This window comes from Platichthys flesus, chromosome 17, assembly GCF_949316205.1.
Source record: "Platichthys flesus chromosome 17, fPlaFle2.1, whole genome shotgun sequence".
Taxonomy (NCBI): Eukaryota; Metazoa; Chordata; class Actinopteri; order Pleuronectiformes; family Pleuronectidae; genus Platichthys; species Platichthys flesus.
Window position 1 is genome coordinate 1,051,765 of NC_084961.1, and position 22,476 is coordinate 1,074,240.

Consider the following 22,476-nt stretch of genomic DNA (forward strand, 5'->3'; position numbering starts at 1 on the left):
AAATCAATATTTCTACATCCTAGTTTCTCCCCTGAGTTTAAATAAATAAAGAAACTTGAGGGCCAGGAACAATTTGGACATTTCACTTAATAAAACTTTATTTCCCTACATTGTTCACAGTTTTAAAAAGAGATAACATTTGAGTCACCTAAAAGTGAAATAAATAAATACATCACAACCACAGACAGATGGATAAAAACAAGCCCTTAAGAAACAGACATGTTTAAATTCACACGTGAAGAAGAGCTTCTCGATAAATCTGCAGGTTTGAAGACTTTTAAAAACAGCACCTGAGAAACTGAGTCCAGAGGAAGAGGAGGAGATGAGAGCGATGAAGGAGAAGGGAGGAAGGGTTTAACAGATCTGTTAAACAACATCTTCTTTACGAGTCTAAAGGATGTAAAGTGGTACTTGGTGCTGAATCTGTGGCACAGCTGTGTTTGGTGAACGGGGGTTGTGTGTGTCGCCAGCCGCCTTCAGCTCCAACATCCATCAACTGAACCAGGATCAGTCCTGAGGCTGCGTCCTCAAGGTCGCCTCACAGTTTGGAGGTCGTTCCTCCACAGTGGACTGAGCAGCTCCATCGGTCTCCTGCCGTCCAGATGCTCCATCGCAGGTTTAAAAAAAAGATGAGAATCCAAAGCCTCTGGTCTCATCCGATACAAAACCCCTTTTTTAAAGATACACAAACGATGAGGTAACGCACAACTAACTGATATTTACTCATACAACACCATCAGACAATAACCCACTGGCTCTGAGGACACCACTGAACGCTGGTTATTACCCATGATCCTCTGCTTCCTGAACCTTAAGAGCTGCAGCTGTAACAAATCTTCATGATTTAAAAGTTTCCTGCTGAATATTGGAGATCAACTCTGGTTGTTAATAACTTCTGAGTGTTTTGAACTGATCTCCAGAGAGGGAAGAGGAAACTTTCTCCTTGTTCACAGGGACAGAAACTCACTTTCATCAAGCTGCTGCTTTCAGGTAGATAGAGTCTCAAGGTGTGGATTTAAATCAGCTCTTCACTATTTGACATGTTAACATTATGACTCAGGAGGTAAAGCAGGAAGTCGGTGGTTCAAGTCCGGAGCAGAGCAGGACACTAACAATGAGATAATGAGTTGTAGTGGGGAGTTATTTTGTATTAGTTCGTTTGACTCCCTGACAAGTAAATAATCCTGAAGGAAACAGTTTAGTAAAATAAAGTTTAAGAACAGAGGAAAACTTCAGTGGGAAGTTTAACCCTCCAGAGCGAAGGTGGGTGAACAACGAGAGAGAGAAAAGCATGAGGACGGTCTCAAACATCGTAGAGACACAGAGCTGGTGAAAGACAGAGAGGACGAGGACCAGGAGGAGGACGAGGACGAGGACGAGGAGGACGAGGAGGAGGACGAGGAGGAGGTAGAGTAGGAGGAGGAGGAGGAGGAGGTGAAGTCCAGTGAAATGAGAATCAGCATCAGTAAAGAGGTAAATGTGAAAGTCCAACGACCGGAGCAAAAAATTAAGAACAGAAGAAAAAAACTCAAACCATTAAAAAAAGATTCTTTATAAAAAAGTCAAGCTCGTCTGATCTAAACCATCGGCTCATCCTCGCTGTCTTCCCCCCCATCGAGGCGTCCCTGACGGGGCCTCGGGCTGGAGAGAGGGATGGAGGAGGGAGAAGGAGGTGCGGTGGAGGAGAAAGGCCCCGGGGGAGGAGTGAAGGAGGGAGGGAGGCTGAGGTTGCTGTCGAAGCTGCAACTCCGACTGGCTGTGCAGAAAACCCCCCCGCTCCCCGCACTGCTCGTTTCCTCCGCCTCCCCCGTCGTCCCCTCGATCCACACCTCCGTCTCACTCTGGTGGTGGGGGAGAGGCGTGGAGGAGGAGGACGGAGGCAGGGGGGCAGCGGGAGCCGAGGGAGGGGAGGTGGACGTCGTGGAGGAAGGAGCAGCGGGAGAGGAGGACGGAGGTTTAGAGACAGGTTTGTGTTTGCTGATGTCACGAAAGCTGGCGAGAGGAGGACGGAGACGGACCCCGGAGCGGGTGGAGCCCTCGATGGCCTTCTGGAGCTGGAGGAGGAGGAGGAGGAGGAGGAGGAGGAGGAGGAGGAGGAGGAGGAGGAACACAGAAAAAGTGATGAAGAAGAGATGAGGAAGACGCTTCACAACAGGAGGAGACAGACAATAATATGAAAAGACAGAAAGACGAAAGGATGAGGTAAATGGAGAAGAGGAAGAAGTGAGGCTCCTTACCTCCTTCAGCGCCACCACACCCACCAGTTTGCCGATACTGGTCACATAAGCGTGACTGAGCCCCAGCAGGGAGAACAAGGTGTGAGTCTGTGGGGACAGAGTGAGAAGGTCACCCACATCATTACAACCCGGCGGTCCCCCCCCCCCCCAGGAGCAGGACGGCTTTTCAGTTTCACTTCCTCCTGCGACCTCAGACGATTTACCGGCTGCGTGCTTCCCCCCCCCCCCCCCCCCCCGGCAGCGGCGTCTAGACACAGCAGCTCACACACACAGACACACACAGACACACACAGATGGATGAGAGGGAACCGGCCCGAAGCTCCGGGTGAACCCAGAGAGAAAAACTCCTTCAGTGAGTTTCCAGGTAGAAAGAAATCTGCTCATTTCGTGGATGAGTTCAAACCCGAAGCCCCTTCATCATAATGACTGTGTGATCTCCACCCTGAGCAGATACCGTTGAATCGTCCTTGAGCAAGGCACGTAACGTAAATACATCCTTCTTGTCCATACGAGACAATGTGATGAAGCCCAGGCTCGGCCGGAGACCCCCCCTCTCTTAAACATAAAGTCGAACGTGGGGACGTCAACCAAACCCTGAAGCCTTCTCGAGGGGCTGAGCTCCATTTACAAGCTCCTTTAAAAACAAACTGGTTCATGGTGAGTTTACACTTTGCAATAATAATCCACCGCAGGACTCCTGATGTAATTTCATGCAATATATGAAATAATGAATCATACAAGTCAATACAAATGGAAGCAATTGACATATTCCCTGTTTCTTAAACTGAATGACGTGTGTTGCCATTAAATTGAGATTTCTTTCCCCAGCTGTTAATTGTCAGATATATTCTGATTTGCAAATGGTTCAGGAACCTTGTTTCTTATCATTGATAGAACAGAACCAACAACCCACCGACCATGAAATGAATTCCTCCAGTTGGTGTGTAAGGCATCGGGGCTAAATTCAAAACAATGCTGAGAAACAACGAACTTAAAGAAAAGTGTATTTGAAAGAAAGTTCCTCTTTAACTTTCCAACCAATTATAAACCATCAAATAAAACTGCCCCCCCCACCATGCAGCCTCACTGGATGTGTCTGTGACCTCTGCTCGACCTTCCTCTCTCACCTTGTGTAACGACGTTCTCTCCACCAGCTGGAAGGGGGAGGGGTCCACTCGGATCTCGTCGATTTCCATCGGCTTGTCCATCTCGCCCTCTTCCCACTCTTTGATCTGCGGCGAGGTCACAGAGGTCACAGAGGTCAACGGTCTGGCATCAGTTCAGAACCAACAACACAAACTCAGGCCCAGGATGAGTTTACATGACTCATACACAGCAGATGATTAGATATATAACAACAAGCGTTTACAGTTAGGTCCTCGTGAGTTTACCAGATTGACTCAAAACTAAACAGATGGTAATATAACTGCAGCTCTATAGCACTCTGCATCGTATATGTATATTACATATACATATTAAAAACTAATTTCTGCAAGACCATGCAAATCCCCCGTCCCTCCATCTTTACTGTACCTCTTCTGGAGACATTGTGTCCGACAGGGGCGGAGGACAAGGCTCCTGGAGAAAGTAAACAAAGGAAGAAACAAACCAAAGAAGACATGTTTGTGATTTATGATTTAATAAACTTATCCTCCGTCAGTGTTGAGTTAAAGTCCAGAAAACCTTCTCTGAAACTTTACAGTTCTGTTTTTTGTTCTTTCGTTTGTACCAAATTGGTTCCAGATATTGTATTATAGTTCTTATATCATACAAAAGCTGTTAATACTGTACTATTTCCTTTATTACTGCTCATAGTTCTTATATCATACAATACCTGTAATATTCCATATATATTTGCTAATGTACATATCTTATCTGCTTGAGCTGCTCCCCCCGCGACCCGACCCCGGATAAGCGGATGAAAATGAGATGAGATGAGATGAGACATATCTTATTTATTTACATTCCATTTTAAATATGCACTTTAACTCCTTTTTTTGCACTTCTTGTTAGACGCTAAACTTCATTTCATTGTATAAGTACTTATACTGTGCAATGACAATAAAGTTGAATCTAATCTAATCTAATAAGAGATATTGTGTTCACAACAATGGGGCATGTTCCAGACCATTGTACCCGAGGAGGGATTTCCCAGCGTGTGTCTGTTTTTATTCACAGGTGTAGATTTGAAGCTCGCTGCTCTGAATAAAAACAAAACAATACCCGTGCATAGGATTGAATCCAAAAACACAATAAAGAATCAGACTGTCAATTCAAAGCCCCAGCAGGCGGCACAACAGAAATCAAACTCTAATCTTGCGAGCTTACAAGCATATGCTTATTGTCACAGATTGCTCATATAAACGAGGACCTGTTCTCCCTGTGAGCCGAATAATAAATCCACCTCCGGTCGCTGCTTCCATATTCATACGAGACGAGGCTGAAAGAGCGACGCTCGACTTCAGGGAGTTTGAGGCTGAGGGAGCAGTCGTGTATTCATGTGCCTCAGTCAATCAGATCAAGTGTGATTCTGCCTGAACAGAGAGCAGAGCCAGATAATGAAAAAGGACCCGGCAAAAAGAAAGCATCAATATTGATATCCCTGCAGTGCCAGCGTCAGGTCTCGGCCCGGCTCTGCCAAAATGATGAGGAGCTTTATTTGCAAGGGAAATTTTCTTGGCGTCGGAGAATCACAGAGTCGAGACGTGTTTACTGCAGCTTGTGTACATGTTTCACAACACAAACACACACACACAGACACACAAGTGTTCAGGAATCGGACGCAACAAGAAGTGCAGACACACCTGCGCCTGCCCCTCAGTCGGTCTGCTCGTGGAGGTGAAGAGGCTCGTCAGGGTTCTCCTCACGGACTGCAGAGGACCTTTCTCTGTGAGGGGGGGGGGGGGGGCGCAGCAGGTTAATGAATTAAATGAATTACACAAACTCATCTTTACACAGGAGCCAGTCGGAGAGAATCAGCTAATTGCTAATCGAGGTTTCGAGACTGCAGCAGCACCAGCAGCTCCAGCTGGTGTTGCCTGGAAACCGTTTCACTCATGGACTGAGGAGTTAGCGGAGCCACAATAGATGGGTACACACACACACAACACACACACACACACACACACAGACACACACACACCATCTGGGCACTTGTGGCGACAGGCAGACAAACCCTCCCTCGCTCCTGTTTAGGGTTACAGAGTTATTAGTTCCAATCGCTGGACATCTGTTGAGGACAGAGACGAACAAACATGTTCAAGGCGATTCTGAGAATCACATGAAAGGACGAGACGTTAATAAAATTATAACAATTAATAGAGTGATCAGAACGGTTGGAAGTCCGTGTGCAGCTGCAGGATTTGTTTCTGTAGGTTTCAACAAATTAAATTGAAGACTTTTTAAAACCCTAATTATTGGGATAAAAGGTGAAGAAGTGGAGTAGAGAATAACCCTGGAAATATCATGTTGTGTCTTTCAAACTACATGTTGTTTATTACAGCGTGTTAATATCTGTATCACTGAGAAGGAACTACTATTACTATTACTACTCCGTCAACCAGTTTCAGTCTTCAGACATTTGACCACTGAAATCGAATCAGTCCAAGTGACAACTGATCTGATTCTGAAGAGACTCCTCGAGGGCTCCTGCACACTAGAGCTGTTCAGCTCTGTTTAGAACATGTGGTCAGGAGGTCACATCACACGCTGGGAGGAAATGATTTCCACTCCTACATTTTGTACTTGAAGCCCAAACAATCGTCTTTGCTGCTTCAGCTGTTGTTGTACAGTTTGAACAACATTCCTGATGATTAGATGAATTCTCACAGTTACTCAGTTCCTACGTCAACACATTGTGTTTGTGTCAACTCGCTGCTGATGTGTTTAACACACATGAGAACCAGCTGCACACCAGCTGGGCTCTGACTAAATGCTGCTGAGTCACACCAGTTGACATGTTTTCAGTGCAGGAGCAGGAATAAACCCGATTGCATCATCGTGGTGAGCTCGAGTTGTCTGAAGGAATCAGTGTCAGTGTGACAGACCCCGTACGGCTTCTGCTCTCCAGCCCCGACTCCACGCCACAGAACTTTACAACTGTAACGGAGCTAAGGAGGAAGGAAGACGGATCAGAACCCGTGACCTTCCTCAGAGGGTTGATTCGGTTCTACGTTAAACTGGACGTCAGGGTGGAACCGAGCTCCCACAGAAGCAAAACAAGTCTGAGGCCTTGAGCAAAGTGCAACAACACCATTCTGATGTTTGAGTTTAACAGGGAGACTGATGGTCTCAGCTCACCGGGACTGGGAGTGGTGTGGTTAGAGGACGGCTCCTGGGCTCTGGGAGGAGGCAGCGGGCCGTTCCTCTCCTCCTGGACTGGACCGCCCTGCAGGCGACGACCAAACAGAACCAAGTGAATATTATTATCATTAAAAAAATAGTTCATGTCTGAAAACAGCATTAGACTGAGAAGGTTTAAAATCAGAGGTAACAAGACAGAGACTCACCTTCTCCCCTTCCTCCTCCTCTTCATCCTCGTCCACGAAGGCGAAGGACTCCCAGCTGTGTTTCTGAGACTGGTTCTGCTCCTGACGGACACATGATTAATTCAGTGTCGATTTATAAATCATAAAACCTGTGCATCGTTTTAACACCTCCGGCTTTTTATTTAAATGTTTTCTTGGCAACGTTTTTGCACGTTTCAACATGGAAACGTGCAAAAACGGCTTCAGCTAAAAACAAGTTAGGAATAATCATACTGGGAATGAGACGTAACCAGATCAGGTCAGTTTTGATCAAATGTATATATAGAATTATATATAAGAACAGTATGGTCTTGTTTTAGGTTCCTCCACAGAAACAGAATAACTTCCATAACAGTTTCTGTAATAGAACACAGGAAAAGAAAAGTGATCTTTTAATCTTTCAGTCTGACAGAAACTTTAAATAAGTCCCTGAGCTCCTCACCTCCTGCATGAGGAGCCTCCTGTCCGGTGACAACCACCAATCACAGAGAGCCAGCAGCTCCAACCTGTCGATGCTGCCCAGCAGGATCATGGACTCTGGAGGACGGAGGAGACACAACGAGTTCGGTCACGGCTTGAACATCCTCTCGTCCTTTAACTACACAACCTGGACTCGATGTATTAAAATGTAAATCTGTTCTCTCTTCTACCTTTTGAGTCGACCAGCGGGATCGACTTGAGTGAGGAGGAGTCCATCAGCAGTTTGACTTCTCGGTAGGTGGATTGAGAGGATATGAACTTCACCTTTCTCACCATGATGTCCTCAACGAAGATGTTGTACTGGCTGACAGGGACACAGGAAGTGAAAACACTGGATGTCCACAGATCCACAGTCTGTGCTGAGGTCACGGTGATGAGAATGTAATCTGAGGACGCACCGCACCTCATGTGACCGAAGCCGAGCTCCGGCAGGTACGGCAGCTTCTTGACCTGGATGATGGAGTCGTACAGGGAGGGCTGCAGGCCCTGAGCCACCATGTTGGCCAGGATCACTGCCACCATCATGGGCAGGATGTGGGAGATCTGGCCTGTCAGCTCGAAGCATATAACTGCCGTGGACACCGTGTGAGTCACCGCACCGGTCAACGCCGCCGCTCCTGTCAGAGACACGGGACGGGAGGATGATGAGGGAGGTGCGGTGAAGGTGAGAATGGAAAAAGAATGGTGGAGACATGGAGGAGGGAGAGGTGGAGAAGATGAGAAGGAAGAGAGGAAGAAAGGGAGGGGATATTAAAGGGAGGTTGAGAAGCAGGATGGACGGAGTTAAGAAGACATGAACATGGGAGAGGGGACAGAAAGGACGGATGAGGAGGAAAATAGGAAGGGACAGAATAAGGAAACAAGTGAAGAACGAGAAATAATAAATAAACAGATAAGGGATAAATTAATAATGAGATTTACATAAATAAACCTAGCCAAAAAAACATAGGAATAAGAAAAAGGAGAATCAAACATGAGGGAACAAGGGGGAGCAGCTGGAATAGAATGAACGAGGGAGGAGACAAATAGAAGAGAACTTCCACGAATGTGTACTTGAGGAAAAATAGAAGACGAAGAAGACATGTGAGAAGAGACAGGGAGCACCTGAGGTCACGGGGTAATATCAGAAAAGGGAAAGATGACAGGGAGAAGTTGAATTATAGAGAAAGTGGGGAGGGAATGAGGAAGACGAGGAAGAAGGGAAGGAGGGATCAAGGCAGCGGGAAGAGGGATGAGCTTTGTAGGGCAACAGTACAGGGACTTAAGGAAGGCCACGTTTCTGGGTCAGTGGCTGAGGAGAGGACGGCAGAGAGAAGCCACCGTGACATTTAACTGTCAGAGCAAAGCCAGAACATGTTCGGACGGGAAGGAGGAAGAGGACGACAGAGAAGAGGAGGAAGAGGAGGAAGAGGAGGAAGACGAGGTGGCTGAAGACAACATGACAACGGGTGACAACTGGAGGGGCCAGAGAGGCTGACAGGAGGTGTGGGGGGGGGGGGGAGTGAGAGAAGGAAGAGGACATCTTGACCAGTACTGACAAGCTGCAAGTGCAGAAGGTTGAGGGTAGAGGAGGAGGAGGACAGTTGGGAGGAAGAGGGGTGAGAGGAGAGGAGGAGGAGAACAGTTGGCAGGAAGAGGGGTGATAGGAGAGGAGGAGGAGGAGGAGGAGGAGGACAGTTGGGAGGAAGAGGGGTGAGAGGAGAGGAGGAGGACAGTTGGGAGGAAGAGGGGTGAGGGGGGAGGATGAGGAGGAGGTGGTTGACAGTTGAGGAGGAGGAGGAGGAGGAGGACAGCAGGGTGAGAGGAGAGGAGAAGGAGGTTGACAGTTGAGGAGGAGGACGAGGAGGAGGACTGTTGAGGGGAAGAGGGCTGAGAAGAGAGGAGGAGGTTGACAGTCGAGGAGGAGGAGGAGGACAGGGGGGAGTAGGAGGGATGAGAGGAGATGAGGAGGAGGATGAGGAGGACCAGGAGGTTGACAGTTGAGGAGGAGGAGGAGGACAGCGGGGAGGAGGAGGGATGAGAGGAGAGGAGCTGGACAACTTGACAGTTAGGCTTCAACAATATGACGTCAACAATTGAATGGCGGTTAAATGCGGAGAGCGCCTGATTGGCTTAGAGGAGGAAGGGGAAACTAACCAATTACTGCGTACCCTCCGGGGATGATGCGGTAGAGGATGCCATCGAACACGATCCCCTGAGGAAACAGAGTCGCCATGATCTCCCCCACCAGCCGGCCGAACGCAGCTCCTACACGAGGACACAGAAAACACCTTCAAAATAAAATACAGTCAAATATTATTCTTTATATAATATTATTCAGCTGCTGCTGGAGTGGAGGCATTAAAATCCCTCTTTCATTATCGTGCAGGCTACACAACTTTATCCAAAGTCCACTGGAGCATTTGCTCACCCAGTATGAAGACTGGCATGAAGGCTCCAGATGGAATGGGCATGGTGGTGGCCACAGCAGACATCCAGAACTGAGGATGAGTGAAAACAAAGTGAGCTTCAAACTGCTTATGAACAAAAGAAGAATGTTAGAGGACAGAAAATCATATTAACATGAAACTGTTACGGCAAAGATTCAGTGTCGTCATCATGAGGCCCCCTAGTGGCTGGCTGCAGTACAGGTCTTACACCCCACCTCCTCCATGTTAGTTCTGGTGGTCGTTCTTTTCACACTGATGTTTCTTAAGTTAGTTTTTTATACATAAGATGAAATAAAAGCTCAAAATAAAGTATTGGGAAAGGTCATGGTCTGAACTTGATCTTCCATTGGGAGAAAGAAAGGATCTCCATCCCTCTACTTAACGAGAACAGACCAGTTCTTCTGTTTCCTTCTTCCTGTTTCCATAACCTCTCCTTGTTGAGGCCGGTCACCCACCTCCTGCTCATCAGACCACTCAGCATCATGTGCTGCATAGCAACACGGTGACGTCAGGTCCCCGGGGCCTTTGAGCAATTCGTCATCTCTGGGTTGAAGTTGTGTAGGAGGTAAAAAAAGCATCGCTTGTTGAGTTACAGAAGTGGAAAATGTGGAAAGTGTGTGTGTGTGGTGGGGGGAGGGAACCCAGTCACCCTTGGTTGTTCTTGAGCAAGGCACTTAATCAACAGCTGCTCCAGTGAAGCTGCAGACGATGAGGGGCCGAGTGGACACGAAGGGACAACTGTTAAAAACAACCACACGTTTCACACACTGTCTCAGAACAGTTTGTGTTTTCATCAGGATGTGGCTTCAACAAAGCTTGTGTGATAATGTGCTTTGTTCTCAGCTGCCGACGGCTCCTCAGAGATAATGATTACCTTTGTTCAAGCCCCGGAGCGAGTGTGTGTGGGAGATGAAGAGAGAGAGAAAGAGAGGAGGGGGAGAGAGAGAGAGAGAGAGAGGGAGAGAGAGAGACCACATGCTGGGTTTTCTCATTTAGATGTGAAGTGATAGGGAGAAACACTACTTTACCATCTCAACCGTCCAGATCACTGTTCTATTCATCGTTTGTCATCGTTGCCTGAGAACATAATTATCGTGATACTAGATAAAATCTCATTAGCGCGTCTCAGACTGTGTGGCAGCTCCACTGATGACAGGAGAGGACCGAGCTCACTGTCGTCTGTTTGCTTTTGAAATCCTGACAGTCCAACACAATCATGCAGAAACACACACACACACACACACACACACAAAACACACACACATTCTCCTCGGTCGGTGTCAGAATTGGGGAGACAGATGGGAGTGGAAACACTGGGAACCAGAGTTTGAGGGAGGACAGTGTGGAGATGGAGGAAAAATAAACATAGGAATTATCACCATCTGTTTCTGGGCGATAAAGACGGAGAGGAAACGGAAGTGAAAACAGTTTCAGTCGGACGTGAAACTGTTCAAAGCTCAAACTTCCACTGTCACTATACAGAATAAACCCTACACACAACATAGGGATGCAGGTTTTCATTCTAAAGTCAAGAGAAGTTCATATTCGAACTGTACAGACCTGTTTGAGCCTCGAGTCTGCCTAGTGATCCAGCAGGGGGCGCTCACTGTCAGATTGTACACCATGACTAAACCGATGAAGGGTAGAGCTGAGTGACAGGCTCTGATATCCTGTTGACGGGATTATTTAGAGGACATTTCTGTTCATAATGTGACTTTAAACAGCGCAGGAAAACAGACTCTAGAAAAGGCTCAATGGAGTTTGTGGAAATGGAGAAATGTTTTTTTGTAGTGTCCATTTCAGAGGACATCCAAAAAGAATCTTCTTCTGGAGTTTCTCACGTCTCCTCTCTCTCTCTCTCTCTCTCTCTCTCTCTCTCTCTCTCTCTCTCTCTCTCTTGCGAGGCAGCAGATCTGCAGCAGCGACCGCTTGGATCAGTTTCCTGCAGCAGACTGACGACGGGTCAGAGTCTTCGCCTGGAGGACGTTTGACACATGAACTCACGTCACACCATTTCTAAATGAGGGAGAACACCGGGGGGGGGGACAGATTGACTGTGTGAATATTATATACGGCTCAACGTGAGGAGGCTTTAGTTTGGTGGTTATAGATATTATCATTTATCATTTATTTTTAACAGTTTAACTGGTAACTGACAACAGGAAGTATGACTGATTAAGACTTTCGGTTCATCTGCTGCCATCTTGTGTTTTGAAGTCATTTGTAGTCAGATTCTGCGGATTAGTGATTTAGAGTCAAGCCGGGACATCAAGGTTCTGTTCATGCTCGACCCGTCAGTGTCAGTGTCAGCAGTCAATCATGACGTCTCAGCCCGTTATCAAATAATAATTAAAAGCAAACTGATCAGAAACATGAACTATTGAACCAACTTCAGTGGGATAAGAACGACTTGAAATGACAGAAATACATTTTTAAGATTTTCCTTTGCTTGGTCCATGTCTCATCTGCTAACATGGAGGTGGCAGGGTGACCTATACTGCAGCCAGCCACCAGGGGGCGCCCTAGAGGACTTGTCTTCATTTTAGGGAGCTGCAAGGTCATCCATCTTTATTTATTGTATAAGGATCAGAGTCGACCAGTATCTATAGACCAGATACAAGTAGGACAGTGACACAGTGTGTGTTTGTGTGTGTGTGTGTGTGTGTGTGTGTGTGTGTGTGTGTGTGTGTGTGTGTGTGTGTGTGTGTGTCTGCTTTAAAGAAATCATAAGAAAGGTAGACGTGCTAGCAGCTCTCCAGCACGGTTCACCTTGGTTTGGGAGAAAATGGGGAGACACACACACAGACACACACAGACACACATGCCCCTGTCACGAACACACAACATGAGTGACCTGCAGAGAATGTTCCTATAGGGTGACGGCGAGGAAGATGCTGATGTCATGTGGAGCTGCACACACAAACACACACTCTCGATGTGCACACATTCACCAGCAGCCACAGACCTTCATGAGGAGGAAGAGGAGCAGAACGACGAAGACGCTGACGTCCGGGTGGATCCAGGCGGCCGAGCGGCCCAGACCGAGAGGAAGAGTCGATCCCGAGATCTTCGTCCACGTGAAGTTATCAAACAAAGAGTTGATGCACTCCCTGGGCATCAGCTGGAGGGGTGAGGAGAGAGGGAGAGAGGGACCGGGACAGGGGGAGTAGGTAGAGGGAGGAAGGGCGGGAGGAGACAGGGAGGGAACAGGGAGGACAGACAGAACAGGAGGAGGGAGATAGAAAGAAGGAAGGAGAGAGAAAGGGGGTAAAGAGTAAGTGAAAGAGTGGAAATGGAAAAAAAGGGAAAAAGAGAAATACAGACTGAGTGAGAGGAGAGGAAGTGAAGGGGGGGAGGAAGAAGCATGAGAAGAGGAAGATGAAGGAGGATAACGGGTGAAGAGGAGGAAAGAGGATAAATTCAGAAAAAAAAACTGAAAAGAGGATGAAAGTAAAGAGGGATAGAAACCGACAGGAAGTGGATCTGGAAGCAGACGGCTGGACCAGTGACTCATCCTGTTTACATGAGTCAGGAATGACTAATTCTCTTCAACTGGTTTGCTCCACATTTGCATAAATGACTGATTCTGCTCACAGGCACAAAACCCAGCACCTCCTGCATCTGCATGACGCCACCGCGGGGGGGGGAACACCCACGTCATTTAGATTTCTCTACTCTTTCACTTCCTGCTCCGGCTCTGGTTGAATCGAGGCCCTGAACCGACGCCCCTCGCTCTGTGAGTCTGAACCCAGAGGAGGCGGCTCCTCGGGCCTCGGCAGAGCGCGGTGTGATAACAGGCTTTCCTGTGCCGGTTGAAGTTTCCAGTTCACGCCTGGTTCACAACCCGTGTTGCATTTAATCTCCTGTCGCTGCGCACCGAGCCTTCAAGGATTTCAAACCTCAAAAGCTGAACACACCTTTCAGAGGAGAGAAAAGTGTCTGTCAGTTACAGACGATCCTCATTCTGCACCGACGCCGTTTCTATTCTCCTGAAGTAACTTTAGAATCACTTCTCTCCTCTGCTGTTAAAACGGTGATAAAGCTGTGAGACTTTTCTACAACGAGGGTGTGAAAGATCTGCTCTGAGCCCACAACGACAAAAAAACAACAAGTTAAGGTGTTGCTGAGTGACATCTGGAAACAAGCGGGTATATGTGCAGCTACACAACACTACACACACACCTGGTTCACACCTGGTTGTCTATTCTGAATGTGTGTGAAACACAGGAAGGTGGTGGAGTCGTGGATTCACGGCAGTTTGAGCTTTCACCTTACAGCTCCCTCTGATATCACACGGAACAAAGGCTACGAGCTCCGAGCTGCCGATGAATAAGAAACACCCACACTAACATCCAAGGCCACGGATGCACATTAATATGCTGATGGTGCTTTTAAAAACACATTCAGTGGTTACAGCTGTTTGCTTCTGAGGGGCGACGTCAGCTCGGCTGTCGGGTACAAACACATTGTTTACACGAGAGGAACGACAAGAAGATGAAGAACTCTGACCTCTCCTGCCATGAACTGTCCAAACCCGGGCGGGAAGGTCAAGGTGGCAATGACCAGCGTCACCACAGCAGGAAATACAAGGCGACTGGGGGGGGGGGGGGACAGAGGAACAGGAAATCAGCAAAGATAATTATGAAAAGTTATTCAAATCCGTGTTCTTTTCAGTGTGTTCGAGTGATCAACAAGCTCAGGGGGTAAATATCTACAGATACACAGCAAATAAAGTATGAGGGAGTATGAGCTCTATTAAGCTATAATAATACAAAGAGTTAGACAATTTTGAAATTGTGTTATGTTCTTGTTTTAAAAAATGAACACTAACTGAAAATCTTACAGACGTGTTTACAGATTATTTATAGATTTTCCCACTGTAGATTTCTGGCTTTTGGAACAGATGAGAACATCTTACTGTTTGGTCAGGAAGCGGGTCATGGCGTTGGGTCGCCTCATGAACAGAACCACGCATCTGTTGAGATAAACGAAGAACGCTCCCAGGAAGCCGCAGCAAATCCTGAGCACAAACATTATGACCTCACATAAATAAAAACAAAGAGACGTTCATTCAGGCACGAGGAGACAACATGATGTTACATTTACATATTTTTATCTGCACATTTCTATCAGGGATTAGTAAACTAGTAAAGAGCCACATGTTTGTCATGGGCTCAGTTTTCCTGTCGCTCACCCGATGATGGCGAACGCCGGCAGCTCCTGCAGGTCGAAGGGGAAATCCATACGAAAGTTTGTCCTGAACAGAGCAGTGATGGTCACTGGGAGACGGAGACAACACACATATAAACACAAATGTTGAGCATTTAAAACAAGAACAAACAGCAGCAGAACTTTACTAAATATACATGTTGGAGGACGACACCATCTAGTGGACAATGCGTGGTATATACACCCGGTACATTAACTTAGAGTAAACTAAACAGACAGTTCAATCTGAGACCTTCTGGCTCGTGACAAATTATTGTCTCACACAAACCAACAGCAGAATATTTGCATTGTGATATCTTCATACCTGCGTCTTTGTTGAACACGGATAACACTCTGAATATGAAGGCGCTGAACGTAGCTGCAAAGTATCCTCTCCAGTAGTTCCTCACAGCAAAGTACGTGGACGTCACCTCGATACTGAACAGCACCCCTGGTGGAGGAAGGAGAGAAACACAGTCACTGATCGATCAGGTTAAATGATAAAAGACGTAATTAAGTAGATACTTCAAATATAAATATCATATAATGAATATATCAAGTATTTTCCCTTTTCTGTTTGTGTATTTGCAAACTGGAGTCTGTAAAGTATTACATGTTGTATTTTATACTACTGTTCATGTATTGTACTTGTACATTAAATATGTTATTATCTATTTACCTCCAAGGGGAGTACCAAAACAGCAGCCCACTCCGACAGCGCAGCCCACTGTTAGGATGTCTGTATAACAGTATGGATTCTACTGATCCACAGAGGAGGAGGAGGAGGAGGAGGAGGGGAAGGAGGAGGAGGAGGAGGGGAAGGAGATGATGGAAAAACAACATATAAATGTGGAATATCTCACACAGTATTTATCCTGTTTAAAAACACTCTTGAGTAAATGGAGATCAACGTACCTGATAAGCTCCTGACAAGAAGGACATGAACCTGCTGAGAACTGCAGCACAGATACTGGCGATGTGGACAAACGGGCCCTGAGAGGAGCAGGAGCGTCCGTGAGGAGAGTAGAGGGACATCATGTACATAGAGAATAAGATGATCTATAACAGGGAGCAGCAGAGACTCGGGGTCACTCACCTCTTTGCCCACGGGCATGCCGCTGCCCAGCGCCGCTGTCAGGCCGATGACTTTAGCTACAAAGGCCTTGAGGGTCAGATACTCCTTCAGCACGACGCCTCTCAGGATGGTCTTCAGCTCTGGGATTCCAGAGCCTGAGGCAGGAGGTGGGTGTGTCACAGAATGGAAGAAGGAGAGATAATTATAGAATAATAACACCTGTGGGACCACTTTCATAACCTTAAGTCTCTGAGCTTTCTGATTGGTCTGTTTCTAATGACGGCACAGAGACGTGTGAGAGCACCAACATGAGGAGGAGAAGGTACCGACCGATCGCTTGAGGAGACACCAGGTTACAGAAGAGGCAGGAGAACAGGATGAACAGCAGGGGATATGAAACCCAGGCCAGGAACTGTAACGGGATGTTCCCCCTCAGCTCCCCATGAATCCATTTATAGGCTGAAGAGGGATGAAGTGGAGGAAGAGGAGGAACAAGCAGGATGAAGAGTGTGGGATTGAAGGAGCTAAGACAAAAACCTGAAACTAGACGGGTTGTCCTGGGATCTGTGGTCCTACCTTCCAGGCTCTTTGCACTGGCGTAGTCCATCGTCCAGCTGACCAGCGCCATGCTGATGCCCAGCAGAACCAGGAAGATCCAGTCTTCTCCCAACCGGGTCACGAGGAACCTCTGCACACGTGCTATGCAGTCTGAGAGAAATCACAGGGGTCAAGGTCTATCTCTCTACTCTATTCCATCTTTATCTAGAGTCAATGAGTCTCATAAAGCATCTATTTCAATCAGAATCTCTTCACCTCTACACTTAGAGTACGAGCGTTTCTTCTTCATGGACGACATGATGTCCGGGTCGGCTGCCTGCTCATCAGCAGCCTCAGCCTCCATGTTGGACTGGCGCCTGTTCCTGTGTCGGCTCTGATAGCGACTCTGGTATCCATTTTGACCACGGCGGCCCAGTCCGTGCCGCGTCTTCCCGTGGCCGCGGTGGTGGTCGCCGTGTTTCTTGATCTGCCTCTCGGTCAGCAGGCGCGTGGCCTCCCGCCTGCCGGAGCCTCCCTGGTGCTCCTGGTACTCCCCATAGAGCTGTGGGCCGGCCGGGAGAACAACCCGTTAATGAATTGGCACAGATCAAGTGAATTCCCGGTGTTTGCTCATTGGACAAGACTCAAGCGGGACAGTTCACTGCTCTGGCAGAGGAGGGTCCATTTTAAGAATAGACAGAACCCCGTTTTGACCCAAACACCTCAGGAGAAGATGAACTCTCATCAGTCACTAGCTCACAGAGGGTTTAGCTCCTGTTCACGCCACGACGTTCACACCTGGAAGATGCTCTAGTGTTTCTACAGTTTCCTGCTCTACACGATTTGTTGGTGTAGTTCAGAAAAGATCAGACACTAAATGAAACTGACATGTTTATATTGTTCTAGTTAAATCCACAAGCTGTAGAATATTAAACGAGTTGCTTTACATGAGCTGTAAAACATACACACATTTCTATGTGAAGGTCAAGTGAAAACAATACCTGTGTATGCACACCAGAGGTCACTACAGTCAACATAATACACTATAAATATAGTTTAATTATATTTATAATAATTATAATGAAAAATGATCTCCTCTACTCAGATTAGCAGTGAATCATCAAGTATTTATTGATCTACACTGATTAAGCTTTGTTGAATAATATTCTATCACTGGACTCGGCTCATAATTATAAATACACACGTATCCCTTCTTAGCACAACAGCAGCAGACAATAGAACTCCAGGAATACAAATGACAAGCTGGTAAGTTGTGTCTGGTGCTGACACGTCGGTGCAGTAACCTTTCAACAGCTTTTAATTTAGCAAGTTCACGGACAGACAGATTGATGGATGGATGGATTTAGACACAGACACACACACACGGACACACACGGACACGCTGTATGAGCAGAGATACACAGTGAAACCTGAGCAGCTCGATACACAATGGGCTGTAACTGAATGCAAACACGTTACAAACTGTCTTGACTTGTTGGACGGTGCTTGTGTATTTATTATTAAATCTAAAACACACTTTACTTTCCTGCTGATCTGAGAAGCTGTAAATTTGTGTGAAGGAAAAACTTATTCCTGAGAAGTTTAAAGAAAGAAGAAGTTCTGAGCAGCGTCAGGATTATCACCATAGATTCACAGCCCCCCCCCCCCCCCCCCCCCCCCCCCTCAGGGTCATAACTCCACCGCTCTCGCTGTCATTACACAGTATAAGTCACATTTTACCTGAAATTAAAGATGAGGTTTGAAATAACTATGAATCATAAATCATCTGTCAGGATCTCAACACCTGTACAACGTGACTAAATCGACTCGTCTGCTTTATCTTCTGTTCAGAGATCAAACTTTGGAACAGGTGGTGTCATAAACGTGATTCAGGATATGGATGTTAAAATTACTTCCAACTATTTACATGTTACTCCTCATTTACTCAAATGACTTCCTGGAAAAAGGCAACAGCTCTAAATGTTTTACATACACGTCAGACTCCATCATAAAGCCGTCCACTGGAGAAATGATACCCCAACAAGTTGTAATATTAACTACTGAAAAATGATTCTTTCTTTTTTAGAAAGTACTTATTCGCTCGGAGCAGATTTGATTGAGTATGTTTCACTTCCTCTAACGTGGTGGATGTGGAGTTTGCTTTGTACGGCATTTAAAGTGAATATAGTCAGTAGTGTGTTCAATGTGCATCGTCAGTAGTTGTAATGTTGTTGTTTACTCTGATCGTCAAGAGTCAACAAATAAACTGTTTTTCTCTGCTTGGTTATTGACAAGCTCACATATTACCCATGATGCTTTGTTATTTTGAGGATATATTAGTTTATAGTTGAACATGAACATTTACACTGACCTATGTTCCATCTATTGAATTCACCACGTCTATTAACCCAGTGCAGACGACACGGAGCACTGGTCCTGGTCCTGACGGTACAGGACCAGTCAGTAAAGAGAACAAACACAAACTAAGAGACCGATTCTTTGAGAGCAGATAAACAAAGTGTGTGTGTGTGTGTGTGTGTGTGTGTGGGGGGGGGGGCGTGTTGGTTCACGACCCACCATAATGATAAAGGGGGGACATGATTTCTCTACAACCACGTGAATTGATTTGATGTGGAGTTGCGTGTCAGCTGTTGACCTCCATTACGGTCGCCTCAGTGTGTTGTGTTGTCAGAAATCCATCAGCCCCCCCCCCCCCCCCCCGGGTCATATCACCTCTTTCCACCTCTCCTTCCTGTTTTCCCTGTGGAGCAAAGTGAAACTCTACTCTGCACTAATCACTTGTTTCTCCATTACCCTCTTCTTTCACTGGCCTCTGCTCCGCTCCCTCTTCCCCCCCCTCTCTTTGCCGTTGAAACACTACTCGGGTCTAAATTTAGTCTCGGTGTGATCCAATATACCTCATTACACTTCCCACACCTCTCTCAGCATCAGAGAACCTTTCAATGCCTCATCGTATTCCCCCATTTCTTCCGTGTCCTGCTCTTTCCTCTTCTCTGCGTCTCAATGAACAACATCAGCTGTTTCCTCTGATCCCTGTACGGAGTGACAGGAAGAACAAACTGATGAAGTTCCTCCACGCGGCCAGTTTTAACAAGATCTGAGAGTTTCAGGTTGATACCTTGAGTAATATCAACAAAGCTCAAATATAGTCTGTTGTTCAAAGTCGACTTAAAGTACTTTTTATTTACACATTTATTTTTTAGGATTGATTCTCAGCCCGAGTAAAAAAGTTCTTGTTCTAGAAGGATTTCTCAGAAAGAACTCAGAGGTCAGCACATCCAAACTCGAGAGGCACTTGGTTCTGGACAGAAGCAAAGGAATCCAGAAGACGAGACATGTCTCCCTCACACTTCTTCAGGTCAGGGGGAGCATCAGCTTCTTGTCTTAAGAGGGATCGATGTCTCAAAGACTCTGTTGTACGATCCACATCTTTTCAGTTTCATCAAACCTGAGAGGACGACCGACTCCAGCTACTTGTTGAGCTCGTTGAACAACTCCTGAATTATCATAACAACAGTTGGTGGAAATGCAAATGGCTCCGTTCAGTTCCTCTCCTGCTTCCCTGGACATTCTGTTAAAGATTTACAAACATGGCTCCTTTCATTTAGGTTTATTGAGTAAATATAACTGCTGCTGCAGGAGTGTACATTCAGAGATCTTTACTGATATTTACTGATAGCTACTTGCAGTGTCCACAAACCTCATCTGTAGTAACTTCTCTGTACTGGTTAATTCCACTGAGGAGGCTGAGTTTTCACCTCCGTCTGTTTGTTGGTTCGTTTCTAAGCTATTGAACAGATTCCCACGAACGATGGAACATGGGCCGAGAACCAGCTCATTCAATTTCCAAAGCACAAACTCATTCAAATAATAACAAGGTGACTCAACCGTCCTGTTTCCATTCCTGCTTCCATGGGTGACAACGTAAACAGGAGAGTCCCCACGGCTCGTATCGTCTTCAGGAGACACACATGCAGAGGTTCGATGCCCGCGGCCCGGGACCCGAGGCATCGACTTTCAACAACTACTAGATTCTGAGAGGTCACCATGGTCGCCAGCAGATCAACACCAGAGCTCCTGCAGCTTCACGAGGATTCTACTGAAACACAACTTCCTTCTGTTTCTGCATTTCTAAAATAAAGCTCTCCAGGTTTCAAAGTGTAAACTCTCTCTGCACCGAAGCAGAGCCACTAAAGGACGGGGAGAGATTTGTCCTGAAGCTCAGGGTCATTGTTGTGATGAAGGACGAGCGGTAGCCCCCAGTATCACTTCAGATCAGATCCCTCTGTACTGGTTTCCATCTTTAGGTCCAGTCTCACTGCAGCTGAGGCCCCACATAGCACGAGGCTATACTATCCCCCGGCTGCTGGGAACTTCCTGGTGGTTATCATTCTCTCACGCTGCTAACTGCTGTGTAATGACTTTATTAACTTCTGTGTAATGACTTTATTCAAAGTGGCGTCCTTCTGGCCACTCAGCCTTAAAGGGCTCGTTGACAGAGAGCTGCTGAGATGCTCCTCGTTCTGTCGGGTTCACAATCTGCAGAGACGTTTGAACTTTGACTCATTATTATCGAGTGCAGATTGAAGACAACGTGCAAAAAGTCATTGTTTGTTTTTAGAAGGAAGGAAAAGAAAAGAATCTTCAATTCTTCATTTAATTTATTTGTTTATATCACACAACTGATTTTCTCTCATTGTATAAAAGCTGCTCATCTTCCCTCGTCACCTACTCACATTCACTGAGCTGTCGTTTACCATCATGTTGTGATTGTGTGGAAAATAAAAACTAAATTCAAAACTATCGTTTATAGTTAATGTCAAACATTTTATTTGTTTTGGATAAAACAAAAAACTGCTTCAGACAAATTAAATATTAAAAAAGGTAAAACATGCAAAGGGTGTGAAGTTTTGCTCCTGTTGCTTTGTATTAACTTTCACTTCTGTGTGTGGCAACATATCTTGTGCGACACAAAACCCAGTTGAATCTAAAGACAGAAGTTTTTCAGACCGATAGATGAAGCACAACAAACTAGTGTCTCATTGTTCTGGTCCGTCAGGGAACATCCTGAACCGAGACGCAGGCTTCACAGAAAATCCTCCAGATGTTCTGTGAACCTTCACACACACACACACACACACACACACACACACACACATGTAGCCACATGAGCAGATTAGCACGGCTGCAAATGCATGATCAGGTTTCTCCTCTGTGTCAACACACACATGTCGGATGCACACACTCTGCAGATGAACACAGATGTAGATCTGAGGACTCATGTTGGACATGAACCTTCACACATACAAGCATGCAGACGGACCGTGTTACACATATCAGAGAGATCATTCCTACACATGTTGAGAGCTTCAGGAACCAGGCGCAGCCAACAGGTGGCACCGGCCGCCACACAGAGCAGGAAGCAGAGAGACAGTGATGAAGTGTGTGTCTGTGTGTGTGTGTGCATACCAAGATCAGGGGTGAAGGAGATGCACAGAGTCCGAGCACCTGTTGCGTGACCATGTGCATAAACCAGTTGTTACACAGCAGCTTCACCACGTTCACAACACACACACACACACACAAAGTGTGTGGTCGATTCATGCACATCTAGTTTGCAATTCCAATACAGGTGCGTCATGCAAGAGAGACACACAAGTGACTTAGGGACGGAAACTGCCGTCTCACGACAGAGAGAGAGAGAAATGTGACAGAGGGAGAGAGAGAGAGGGGGGGGACAGGCTAACGGAGAGATGGACAGATGGACAGAGAAAGACAGACGTGAAGAACGGACGGAGAAGACAGAACAAGGAGACACGGACACTGACCAGGGTTTGCTTGTATCTCAGAGCCTTCCTTTCTGACGCATCTGCAGCCATTGACACAGTCACTGACCCAAAAATAAACCCACCCGCTGACCGTCTGTCTCAGCATTACCAGGACTGAGCTGGATGCCCAGCCAG

At 46.5% G+C, this 22,476-nt stretch overlaps 1 protein-coding gene across 1 annotated transcript; it reads right to left on the reverse strand.

The window, feature by feature from the left end:
- Positions 1-82: 82 nt before the first annotated feature.
- LOC133972984 (chloride channel protein 1-like) lies at positions 83-22,434 on the reverse strand. Its single transcript, XM_062410626.1, has 24 exons — positions 22,342-22,434; positions 16,769-17,054; positions 16,532-16,663; positions 16,286-16,414; positions 15,977-16,110; positions 15,796-15,873; positions 15,560-15,638; positions 15,206-15,331; positions 14,867-14,951; positions 14,591-14,692; positions 14,182-14,266; positions 12,638-12,793; positions 9,654-9,723; positions 9,380-9,490; positions 7,647-7,860; positions 7,414-7,547; positions 7,206-7,300; positions 6,746-6,826; positions 6,537-6,624; positions 5,042-5,124; positions 3,771-3,815; positions 3,365-3,469; positions 2,238-2,324; positions 83-2,054 (listed from the first exon to the last, which is right to left on the reverse strand). The coding sequence occupies exons 1-24, from the start codon at positions 22,390-22,392 to the stop codon at positions 1,578-1,580; spliced, it is 3,033 nt and encodes a 1,010-aa protein (XP_062266610.1). The 5' UTR covers positions 22,393-22,434; the 3' UTR covers positions 83-1,577.
- Positions 22,435-22,476: the final 42 nt, after the last annotated feature.

What these genes read in the sequence shown, in the direction of transcription:
- LOC133972984 (XM_062410626.1), bottom strand. Translation starts at nt 22,392, where the DNA reads ATGGCTGCAGATGCGTCAGAAAGGAAGGCTCTGAGATACAAGCAAACC. An exon ending in CAGTGCAAAGAGCCTGGAAG is followed by an intron (nt 16,415 to 16,531) that starts GTAGGACCACAG and finishes ATCCCTCTTCAG; the next exon opens with CCTATAAATGGATTCATGGG. An exon ending in CCGGCGTTCGCCATCATCGG is followed by an intron (nt 14,693 to 14,866) that starts GTGAGCGACAGG and finishes GTTTGTGCTCAG; the next exon opens with GATTTGCTGCGGCTTCCTGG.